The sequence below is a fragment of the Lolium rigidum genome, chromosome 2, assembly GCF_022539505.1.
Source record: "Lolium rigidum isolate FL_2022 chromosome 2, APGP_CSIRO_Lrig_0.1, whole genome shotgun sequence".
NCBI lineage: Eukaryota > Viridiplantae > Streptophyta > Magnoliopsida > Poales > Poaceae > Lolium > Lolium rigidum.
The window spans coordinates 78,414,649-78,427,410 of NC_061509.1; the positions used below are offsets into that span (position 1 = coordinate 78,414,649).

General features: G+C 46.5%; 1 protein-coding gene across 1 annotated transcript; it reads left to right on the forward strand.

Moving 5' to 3' along the window:
* Positions 1-367: 367 nt before the first annotated feature.
* LOC124691989 (histone H4-like) lies at positions 368-3,616 on the forward strand. Its single transcript, XM_047225290.1, has 2 exons — positions 368-501; positions 3,427-3,616. Exons 1-2 carry the CDS (start codon positions 374-376, stop codon positions 3,614-3,616), a joined length of 318 nt encoding a protein of 105 aa, XP_047081246.1. The 5' UTR covers positions 368-373.
* The last annotated feature ends 9,146 nt before the right edge of the window (positions 3,617-12,762 follow it).

The following is a 12,762-nucleotide window of genomic DNA, read 5'->3' on the forward strand; positions in this document are numbered from 1 at the left end:
TGATTTTATCTAAATAGTATTTTATGTCATCCTATTTTATGGGATAGAGGGACTACCGAGCACACCGTCTCTACTCTCTATTGCCTAGTTCCGTACACAGACTCCTCCAGGTCACCGATCCGGCCTTTTCCCCAGCGAACCAATCACAGCGCCGTGTTTCCAATCCCGCGGATCGGCTCGCACGGCTTGCCGCGTGCCGAATCACACCCGTCTGTCTCCAATCGAACGCGCGAAGACGGACCTCCATTTCCATTTTCCACCACAGCGTTCGATCACTCCTATAAATAAACTCGCGTGCCCCGCACTTGTACCACACCAGAAAATTTCCCCACTTGATTTCTCCGCGCTCTTCTCTCCAGTCTCATCGTCAGCAATGTCGGGCCGTGGCAAGGGAGGCAAGGGCTTGGGCAAGGGCGGCGCCAAGCGCCACCGCAAGGTCCTGCGCGACAACATCCAGGGCATCACTAAGCCGGCGATCCGGCGGCTGGCTCGGGAAATTTTGTCAAAAGAGACCACTCTATCCAATTTATTGACAAAAAGGACCACTTGTAAGTGCAATTGATAAAAAAGACCACTTTCTCAGTGGCGGCAGCGCCCCCAGGCGACACGTGGCACATGCCACCGAAGGCTGTGGCGGCAGGAGCTTGCCGTCCCGCGCCGTCCGTCGCCGTCAGCTGTGGCGGGCCATGCCGCCAGGGGCAACGGCGGAAAGGTGACGTGGAGGATGCCTCCACTGAGTGTGGCGGCAGGCCATGCCAAAAAATCCGGTCCCGCCATCGCCGCATCCATCTTCATCCACACGCCCGCCAATCTTCTATGAATCGATTAGTTTTGCAAATTGTTCTAGCTCATGTCAAATTTTGAAAATTCATATCCTTAGATCCGGAGCTCGCTTTTAGATGAGACTTCTTGCGTTAAGTTTGTAATTAGATTCTGTATAACTTTCTTGTAGAAAGTTTTTCCATCCGAGAAACTTTTTCAGACAATTGTTCGAGCGAAATTATTAAAAGATCGCGAAACGTTTAATCTTGTAACAATTATAGAAAAACAATTACACGTACAAAATTAGGAAATACTATACCCCTGAATTCATAAAAATGAGTAGAACACAATTATGAAATTAAAATTCACTTTGATAAAGTTTCAAAAAATTGAAATTTGAATATGAGAATTTGAGTATTTGAGTATTTTTGACCTAATCCAAATTCTAAAAATCTAAATGAAATGATTCTTTTTTGCAAATGGATCATATCGATGTCCTACATCCAATAACATCACTGCCCAAAAATATTTGAAACCATTTGCAGATATTCAAATTCAAAGATGAGAATTTGAGTATTTTTGGCATAAAATAAAATCTCTAAATCATTTTAAAATGATTCCTTTTGCCCTTGGTTAAAAATAACTTTACCAAACCAGTAACACTAATTCCCAAGCTACTTCGACCCACCTTCTTGGAAATTATTCAAATTCAAACATGAGGATTTGTGTATTTTCATTATAGATGTATTTCCTTCATTATTCTAAACAAGATTCATTTTCACAAAAGTGAAGCCTATAGCCAAGCCCATCTATCAAAATCATTTAGACATATTCATCTTGTTCATGATCATATTTATCCAAATCATATTATCCTAGTCCATATTATCCAAATAACAATTGAGTTAATTGAACATGTCATATTTTACACTTTTACCTTGCTCTGGTGGATAGAGATTAGGCTATTCATCAGTAGATAGGAGGAAACTTATACTGTTCATCTTCCACCCCAGCATACCGGGGGCAAATTTAACGAACATTGTTTTCTGCGAGGCAAGATAGGATCAAGGGGTCTGGTAAAGCGGAGCGGAGTCTTCCGAGGCTTGTTGGGGTTTCACAGGGACTTGTACTTCTGGGGCAGCAGGAGCTAGCTCGGGGCACCGGCAGCGAGGTTCCTCGCACGCTTCGCTTCAGCCTCGGCGGTCGCCTTCTCCGGCTTCTTCATCCTCCTCCTCTTCATCATCGGTAAAGACATCGTTGAGGTTAGCCGGAGGAGGAATGAAGTCGCTGGTGGTGGCGTAGCTGGCGATCTCGTAAGCCCTGGCACGGTGAGCGGCACCCTTCGCTGGATCTTTATTGGTGGGAGCGGTGTCGTCCATATCCAGGCCCTCGTACCAAGAGCACACAAAGCGAAGTGCAATGTCAGCTCCGGCACAGGCAGAAGAGTGGCGCCACTCGCTTAGCCGCCGGGTTGTTTCATGCAGGAGGCGCTCAGCGACGAGGTCAATGCTTTCCGGAACAGTTTCGCCGGGCCAGAGGCACTTGAAAACGGCAGTGGCAGCGCTCGGCAACAAGCCAAGGGTCCGGTCAACCGCGCGCATATGGGTAATCATGCAGAATAGCGCGGTGAGATAGTCCTTGGCGGTCCAGGGGTGAGATAGTCCTTGGCGGTCCAGGGGAGATTGGTATCCACCACCTGCTCGACCCGAAGCTTGTTGACAGCGGCCTCGGTGCGTATCTGCGACTCCGGAAAGAGCCCTAGGCAAAGGTTTAAGAAAATAAGTGTGAGAACAAACCGGTAAGAACAAGACGGTGGAAACTTGGAAACAAATCGGTGAAAACTCAAAAGCTTATAAGCAAGAGAGCGGAAAACTTATCGACAGCCTTGGCGTCGGTGTCCTTCAAATATTTTTGGGCAGTGATGTTATTGGGTGTAGGACATCGATATGATCCATTTCCAAAAAGAATCATTTCATTTAGATTTCTAGAATTTGGATTAGGTACAAATACTCAAATTCTCATAATCAAATTTCAATATTTTGAAACTTTATCAAAGTCAATTTTTATTTCATAATTGTGTTCTATTCATTTTTATGAATCCAGGGGTATAGTATTTCCTAATTTTGTATGTGTAATGGTTTTTCTATAATTGTTACAAGATTAAACGTTTCGCGGTTTTTTAATAATTTTGCTCGAAAAGTTGTCAGAAAAAGTTTCTCGGATGGAAAACTTTCTACAAGGAAGTTATACAGAATCTAATTACAAACTTAACGCAAGAAGTCTCATCTAAAAGCGAGCTCCGGATCAAAGGATATGAATTTTCAAAAATTGATATGAGCTAGAACAATTTGCTAAACTAATCTATGACTGGCGGCCGCGTGGATGAAGATGACGATGCGATCGCGTGATGGGATATTTTGGCAAGGGGCGGGGCCTGCCGCCACACTCAGTGGAGGCATCCTCCACGTCACCCTGCCTCCGTTGCCTCTGGCGGCATGGCCCGCCACAGCTGACAGCGACGGACGGCGCGGGGACGGCAAGCTCCTGCCGCCACAGCCTGCGGCGGCATGTGCCACGTGTCGTCTGGGGCCGCTGCCGCCACTGAGAAGATGGTCTTTTTTATCAATTGCACTCACAAGTGGTCCTTTTTGTCAATAAATTGGGCAGGGGCGGCGTCAAGCGCATCTCCGGCCTCATCTACGAGGAGACCCGCGGTGTCCTCAAGATCTTCCTCGAGAACGTCATCCGCGACGCCGTCACCTACACCGAGCACGCCCGCCGCAAGACCGTCACCGCCATGGACGTCGTCTACGCGCTCAAGCGTCAGGGACGCACCCTCTACGGCTTCGGCGGCTGAGCTCGGTGGTTCTCTTAGCTCGGTCAGCATGTGCCTGTTACCGTGTTAGGGTTTCGATTGGTTGCGTGAATGTAGTCTGTAGTGGAATCTGTTGCATATGGATGGAGGATGAGTGATTGAATGGATAATTGTTGTTGGATAGTCGATCTGGTGTCTTCGCATTTTGTTTATGAAAAAATGTCTGTTCGTCAGTTGTGGTTTCTGGGAACTATGGTGCTTGTTTTCAGTCCTCAATTAGCTTTAGACCATTTCTTTGTCCATCTGAACTAAGGTGGACTTTCTTATGCCAATCAGGATTAAAACTGTTTGCACCTAAACACACATTCAGTTAGATTGTTATGCCAATTGCGTCATGCTTTTTAACTGAACATGCTCCAATCATATATTTTTTTCCCTTTGTTTCACTGCTGTTATTGCATCTTACGGGCTTATAACTCGTGAAAACAGTTTTAGGCATGTTTGAATGTGTTATCTGACACTATTCTCTCTTTAACTTGCTATCCCAACTCTTCTGTAAGATACTCATTGCACATAATGCTTGATATAACATTTACATTTGAAGTTCTGAATATGGGAATAAAAAACACAGTCTGGCAGTCAATTCTCTCTAGGACACTATGCATATAGTGATGTTGTACAATCTAAGCGAAGGGAGAAGATCACATAATGGATTCAGTGCTGCTGGATAATTGATTTGGGCATTTTGTTTATGCAGATATGCCTACTTGTCAATTGTGTTTCTATGAACTATGATGCTTGTTTTCAGTCCTCATGTGCTTTAGATCATTATGTTGTTGATTGTATCTTCCTCATCAGTGTTAAAACTGTATGCGGACTCGGTTCAATCGTTATTCCACTAGCGCAATGCTTTCTAACTTAGCATCTTACATGCTCTTAACTTGTAAAAACAACTTTAGGTGTGTTTGAATTTGTTATTTGGCAACTTTAGGTGTTATTGGATTTTTTATTTGACATTATTCAACTTGACATCTCAACCCTTCTACCACGGCAGGATGTACAATGCTGATTATCTCAAGAGCCTTAGGTATAATGTGATGCTGTATCCCACTTACCATAGGACAACGGCAAACGACAGCTCCTTGTTATCTCTAGTTCACCAGTTATTTCATGAGATAAGGCAATTACCGTTAACTATCGTGCAGGTTCCCTCACTATATCCTCTACTGCTGCAGTTTTCATTCGATTATTGTGTTCCTTTTTTAACATCACAAGAGCATACAGCGAGTTGCAGACTTGCAGTTGTGAAGACATACAGTTCCCAGGGAGAAGTAATCATATCTAGAAGTTGTATCATAGTATCTTAAGCTAATGTCGTCACAAAGGAGGAATTCATCTCAGGCGAATAACCTAAGCAACCAGACAGGTGTGGCCAAGACAGCATGATACAAACGATACTACTGAACTGCTATAAACCATTGTCCTTGGTTGCAATACAGATCTCAAACCCCTAGGTACAATTCCTAATGTCATCTCAAAACAGAAACAGATCTCTCCCGACAAAGGAGTAAGTTCTGTTCTCCCAGCCAACCCTCTTCTAATTGAATCCTGAATTTGCCTCAGACTTGCAACTTTCTGCAACCTATGAAGCATATTGAATTGAACTAGCAGAATCTCAATTGCCTTCAGCCAATCTGCACCCTTTATAAGTTATCCTCTGTTAAGATAGGTCTAGTGTATATCTTGTATAGGAATACATCTGTCGATACATGTACGGTTGTACCCTTGTAACCTTGTATGCTGATCATTATATAAAGGAGAGACACGTGAGGGCTGTGACCCCACGAAACCCTAAACTCAAACTTGGTATCAGAGCCTGATCAGCCCACCGCCGCCTCTCAACCCTAGCGCCTCCGATCCGATCTCGGCCGCCACCATGACCAGCGCTTCGCTGCCCCTCTCCACCACCGTCGGCGCCATCGTCTCGCCCCCGGCAGCCACGGTCGCAGCTCCCGCAGTCATCCCCACCATCACCGTTCGTCTCGACCGCAACAACTACATGCTGTGGCGTGCCCTCACCCTCACCAACCTCTCCGGCGCCTCTCTTCATGGGTACCTCGACGGCACCACGGCCGCACCAAGCAAAACCCTCATCGAAGGGGAAGGTGCTGATGCCCGTGTCGTGGACAACCCCGAATACCATCGGTGGTGGACACAAGATCAGAAGGTCCTTGGACTCCTCCTCTCCTCAATGACGGAGGACATCGCGTGCCAGCTACTTGGCTGCTCCACAGCCGCAGCGGCATGGACTGCTGTTCAGTCCATGTTTGGCGCGCAGAACCGTGCCGGGGTTCGGCACATCAAGCGTCAGATTCAGGCGCTGAAGAAGCAGGACATGACGGCGGGCGAGTATATGCAGAAGGTAAAGGCGCTTGCTGACGCCATGGCCGCCGCCGGCTCTCCGCTCTCCGATGACGACGTCATCGACTACATGCTGACTGGCCTCGGGCAGGCCTTCAACCCCATCGCCGCGTCGCTCAACATGGCGACCGTTCCGGTCACGCTGCCGTCCTTCTACTCCATGGTCTTGAACTATGAGGCGCTCCAACTGTCGCAGCAAGCCGAGGGCGATGAGTGGACCTCGTCCGCGAACGCGGTGTCGCGCCCAGGCCAGACCAATCTTGGTCGACCATCTGGTGGCGCGTCGGGCGGCTATCAGCAGCAGCCCACCTACCAGCAGCAAGATCGTCGCCCGTCAGGAGGCTCCACGGGCAACCAGCAGCAGGATCGGCGCCGCGATGGCGGTGGCCAGGACCGACGCCGCGATGGTGGCGGCAACGGTCGCAATGGAGGAGGCAACGGCGGTCGTCGCTGGCGTCCCAAGTGCCAAATCTGCAAGAACTGGGGACATGAGGCCTCGGAATGTCGCTATCGCTACGAAGACAACTCTCGCTCCGGGAACACGGCTTCAACCTCCTCCAACAACCCTCCGCACTGGATCATGGACTCCGGTGCGACGGATCACCTGACGAGTGATCTTGAGCGCCTTCACATGCATGAGCGCTATGGCGGGACGGACCAAGTGCAAGTGGCCAATGGTGCAGGTTTGTCGATTTCGCATATTGGTCATTCAAATTTAGCCGGTTCATCTCTTAAGCTTCGCAATGTTCTCCATGTTCCACACATTAGCAAGCATCTTTTATCTGTCTATCGTCTTGTTTGCGATAATGACGTCTTTGTTGAATTTCACAAATTCTTTTTCCTTGTTAAGGACAAGGCCACGAGGCGCACCCTTCTTCACGGTAGAAGCCAGGACGGGCTGTACCCCATCCCGTTTAGCCGTGCGTCTTCATCATCCCGCCATGCGTCATCCAGCGTCAAGATTACTCCGTCCCAGTGGCATCAGCGTCTCGGTCATCCTTCGAATAATATAGTTCAGTCTATTGTTAGGCAAAACGATCTTTTGTGTTCTTCCTCTAGTCAAACCTTGGTTTGTGATGCTTGTCAGCGTGCTAAAAGTCGACAATTACCTTATAAAGATTCTTATCGTGTTTCCACTGTTCCCCTTGAGTTGGTTCATTCTGATGTTTGGGGTCCTGCAATTGCTTCATCCGGTGGTTACAAATATTACGTGAGTTTTGTCGATGATTATTCTCGTTTTTGTTGGATCTACCTCCTTAAGCACAAGTCTGATGTTGAGCACGTTTTCTATGAGTTTTAAGCTCATGTTGAGCGCCTTTTGAACACAAAGATTAGGGCTGTACAATCTGACTGGGGTGGTGAATATCATAAACTGCATCGCTATTTCCAGCGCACCGGGATTTCCCACCGTGTGTCTTGCCCGCACACATCTCAGCAGAATGGCATCGCTGAACGAAAACACCGCCACTTGGTTGAGACGGGGTTAGCTCTCTTGGCCCACTCGTCTCTTCCCCTTCGCTATTGGGACGAGGCGTTCCTCACTGCCTGCTACCTTATAAATCGCATGCCTACTCCTGTTTTGCATAAGGACACACCCTTCCATCGCCTTCTTGGAGTTCAGCCCGACTACACTTTCCTTCGCACCTTTGGTTGCGCATGCTGGCCTAGTTTGCGTAAGTATAATGCACGCAAGCTCGCTTTCCGATCCACTATGTGTGTGTTTCTTGGGTATAGTCCTATGCATAAGGGATACAAATGTCTCGATCGGTCCACGGGACGTATTTATATTTCCCGTGATGTCATTTTTGACGAGTCTGTGTTTCCGTATTCCACTCCCGGTGTTGTCATTGATGTTTCTACTCTTTCGCATGCTATAGCTTCCCCTTCCGATGAACCGGTTACGAGTGTCCATATGCGGAATTATGACCTGTCCTATTTGTCTTCTAATGCACCCGTTTGTGTGAGCTCTCCATCTGTGCAGGTTACCCCAGTGCCCGATGTCGCTGCTCCAGCTGGTGTGATCGACGTGCATGGCTGCACGCCCCCCGAACCATGCACGCCGACCGGGCCGTCGTCTCCGGATCCTCCCTCACCTTCGCCGGAGCATCGCGACGTGCCAGATGGGCCTCCGTCGCCTGTGGCCCATCCCCCTTCCCAGCCCGTGACGCCTCCTGCCGGTAGCACTGCCGCTCCGGCCGCGTCACCCACGGCTGGTGCTCCATCGGCGGATGCTCCGCCCGCCACGACAGCTGCTCCTGGACATGGCATGGTTACCCGTGCTCGTGATCAAACCAGGCGTGACAAACAATATACGGATGGTACCATCCGCTATGATCCTCGTCGACGTGCTTTTCTTGCGACACCGGTTTCTCATCGCGAGGCACTTGATGATACTGCGTGGAGAGCCGCTATGTCTGACGAGCTTTTGGCTCTCCGTCAGACTCATACTTGGGTGTTGGTTCCTCGACCACCTGGAGTAAATATCGTTGGCAGCAAATGGATTTTTAAGACCAAGCACCGTCCTGATGGCTCAGTTGATAAGTACAAAGGTCGTCTTGTTGCTCGTGGTTTCACTCAGCAGCATGGCATTGATTATGGTGACACTTTCAGTCCAGTTGTTAAACCAGCCACTGTTCGTCTTGTGCTGTCTTTGGCAGTCTCTCGAGGGTGGACTTTGCGCCAGATTGATGTCAGTAATGCATTCCTTCATGGCTTCTTGTCTGAGGATGTCTACATGCAGCAACCCCTGGATTTGAGGATGCTCGGTATCCTTCTTATGTGTGCAAATTGCAGCGAGCTCTCTATGGTCTTAAGCAGTCTCCCCGCGCCTGGTATGCTCGTCTAAGTGCTCTCCTCTCTCAGCTTGGTTTTCGTCCCAGTAAGGCCGACACATCGCTGTTCATTTTCTCGCAGCACGGTGTTCAGGTGTATATGTTGGTGTACGTTGATGATATTGTCATCGCTGGCTCTACCCCTGCGGCTGTCAGTGGTCTTGTTCGTTCTCTCTCAGCTAGTTTTCCTATTAAGGATCTTGGTGCCTTGGACTATTTTCTAGGCATAGAGGCGACTTCCAATTCAGGGGGTATGATATTAAGTCAGCGCAAATATGCCATGGATTTGCTAGATCGTGTTAGTCTGGAGAATTGCAAGTCCACCTCTACACCTATGGCTGTGACAGAACATCTTAGTCGAGAGTCAGGCACAGTTTTGGGTACTGATGATTCATTCAAGTACCGTAGTGTTGTTGGAGGTCTGCAGTACTTGACACTTACTCGTCCTGATATATCTTTTGCTGTTAACAAGGTGTGCCAATTTCTTTCTCAACCCACTGATGTTCATTGGGAAGCGGTGAAGCGCATTTTGAGATATATTAAGGGAACTCTAGACACATGACTGAGGATACGCAGATCGCCATCTACTGGTATTAGTGTTTTCACTGACGCTGATTGGGCAGGTTGTGTTGATGATCGCCGCTCCACTGGTGGCTTTGCTATCTTTGTTGGATCAAATCTTATCTCTTGGAGTTCAAAGAAGCAGCCTACTGTTTCGAGATCGAGTACCGAAGCAGAATACAAGGCATTAGCAAATGGAGCTGCTGAAGCTATATGGGTCGAGTCTCTACTCCGGGAGTTGGGAGTTTCTCAGCAGCGCATTCCCATCTTATGGTGTGATAATTTAGGGGCCACATACCTGACTGCAAATCTAGTTTTTCATGCTCGGATAAAGCACATTGAGATTGATTTTCATTTTGTGCGAGAGCGTGTTGCTTCTGGTGCTCTTCAAGTCAGGTTCATCTCCACTCGCGATCAGCTGGCTGATGTATTTACAAAACCAGCCACTCGACAGATGCTAGACCGTGTAAGGTCCAATCTGAATTTAGTGTCTAGAAGTTCAGATTGAGGGGGAGTGTTAAGATAGGTCTAGTGTATATCTTGTATAGGAATACATCTGTCGATACATGTACGGTTGTACCCTTGTAACCTTGTATGCTGATCATTATATAAAGGAGAGACACGTGAGGGCTGTGACCCCACGAAACCCTAAACTCAAACTTCCTCCTTAATAGGATGCTCAAATTAACAGCCAATTGCAACCACTGCTGGGTTTGCTTCTGTTGAGTTTGCATCTTTTTGATTGAACAGATGAACATCTAGTGAGGACAAACCACCTGAGGTGATTGTGAAGGACAACGCTGGACATAGGCGACAATGCGCCACACAAAAAGGTTCCGCCCACTGTTTTTCCCAAGCTTTTTTTAGTTTTAGGTTTGACACGCACTCAATACACCAGTCAACATTGCAGTCTTAATAAAAGTAGAGGAGAATAACAGCAAAGCGAATACGTCACTGCCCATTTAGGTTAGTTAGCTGGTTTCCAAGCCAAAATACAGGATCCTCATACATATTTCTTTCTCCATCTCGTGCCACTCCCTCCAAGCCAAAATGCACCGCTCTTCCTTCTTCGCTGTTTTTTCACCTTCAACAGAGCAAAGTATTTTCAGCAACATCTTGATTCAGGCAAAGCATTACCTTCAGCCTAACTATGCTTCCTGCATTTTACTGTTACTGTTATAATAAGCAACTTATTTCACAGAAACAGATGCAGAAAAATATGATGACACTACATATGCAATGAGAATCTTCTTTTCCTATCTTAAGGTATCTGATTTACTAGGCTGTACTAAGTTTCTCCCGCTTGCCAGGCAGGTCCATTCTAGATTTATTCTCACATTCAGACATGTAACCAGAACTCAAGAAGCAATGATATATTGAGTGGTACATTACATAGGTGTGGTGGAATTATAAAAAAAATGCTCAGAATATAATGTACCACTCAATATACCATACTACCTAGTAACTTTCGCTGCTACTGTTATTTCAAGCAACTTCTTGAGGCATTATCAAGAAAAACTCAAAATCCAACATACCATTCTACCTAGTATCTTCCTTTTAAGATATCCCTGATCAAACTATTCACAAAATTACAGAAAACCCATTCATGCCATATATATAAGGCATCAAGCAAATAAGTGCTGAGAAAAGACACCAAAACAGTTACTTTGCAATACCATGTACATAATCCCAAGCATGCATACAGTGGCGGACCGAGAAACTTCTGGCAGCCTAGGCAAACATGGCTAAGATGCTAGTTTTTAAAGCAAAATCACTTTAGAAAGTCACAGAACGCAATAAGGGGAGCGCTCAACACCGCTACCACCCCATCTAGCATGAAACAATATTATTGTTCCCAATAGAAGCGATCCATACAAATATTAATTTTAACAATGCAACTTCATTGATGTGCCTCTGTTGTGGCTGTTAAGATTTTCCAAATCTCTGAAAGTATGAAAATGGTTTTTACTACTTCCCATTCAGCTAAACAGAACACCCTGACCAGTTAATGATTTACCAACTGCAACAACTTAACACTGGCATAGCTTTTCTTTTCTTCTGCGGGGATAACACCGACATGGCTAACTGCTGACATTTCAATTTTACTTCAGTGATTCATAAACAGTAACCAATAACTCAGCGTTCTTTCGTGTGACACATTGATGATAATTATGCAAGGGTTTCACGGATCAGGCAGGCAGAAGAACAAGAAGAATATGGTGGTGGCGTGGTGCTATTCCAAGCGTGGCGGCGCTGGAGTCGTCGTTGTCAAGAATGGAGTAGACAATGTGAAGATTGGGCCGAACACAACGAGCGGGATCCACCCAGGTTTGGGTAAATATCCAGGCACTGTAATAACCATGTGCTTTGGTTTCGATTCCCATGCATAGGATAGGTAGCAGTACACAGCTATCATAGAAGGCAGTCCTCTCTGGCTTGATCTCAAGCTGGTTGAGAATTTTTCCCATTGTAGATTTGTAGGCTGCAATTTGAATGCCTCTCATCTCTAGCACGATGGACATGTTGTGCGGATGAGTCAACAAAGAGGACATTGCAGTCTAAAGTGGGAAAAAAAATCTGTACAGAAAAGAAAGAGTGAGCTCCAGAACTGTGAAGATCAAACATAGAAGTTAGAAATACTATCCTGGCTCATGATACCAAAATACTGCCACACTGAACAGCACATGAGCAGGGAACAGATTGAACTGAACCATATAAACGAAAAGGTTCAGATTCCGTGGCACCCAAAATATTGGCACACTAAACAGCACATGAGCAGGGAATAGGTTGAACTATACCATATAAACGATATGGTTAAGCTTGCGTGGCACCAAATACAGTTCAGAAAAGTGAGGGCCAAGTAATCACTAAGCTCAAATCCAAGCAATTCTCAATATATTTTCAGAAGATAAGTTTATCTAGTGGGATTAAAGAACCCATTTTGCTGAATTAAGAGAAACGGACGATTGCGTTTAAGAACATTTTTTTGCTAACTTCCCATACATTGTGATAACAAGACGTTAACATCAGCTACACCACAACACTGCCGCTCTAGCAAAAAAGAGGCGGTGCAGAAGCTTAGTTCATAAAAAGAAGAGAGACAAGTTCAGATATGCTCGCTTTCACCACATGATTCAGGTGAAGATGTGACGACCCAAGTTGTCAAAGAGCGTTTCATCACTACAAGGTCACTCTGGTTCTGGGTGTGACCGTGTGAGAGAAGGTTCGAACTCTACACCTCAGGAGACAAACGTATTAGCCAACTGGGCGACTACCCCGTTGTGCTGTCAATACACAATACAATTTCATTCACACGCCTCCGTTGTGCCTGTCAAGATTTTCCAAATCTGTGAAAATGGGTTGAACTGAGTAGCC

What these genes read in the sequence shown, in the direction of transcription:
- LOC124691989 (XM_047225290.1), top strand. Translation starts at nt 374, where the DNA reads ATGTCGGGCCGTGGCAAGGGAGGCAAGGGCTTGGGCAAGGGCGGCGCC. An exon ending in CGGCTGGCTCGGGAAATTTT is followed by an intron (nt 502 to 3,426) that starts GTCAAAAGAGAC and finishes TAAATTGGGCAG; the next exon opens with GGGCGGCGTCAAGCGCATCT.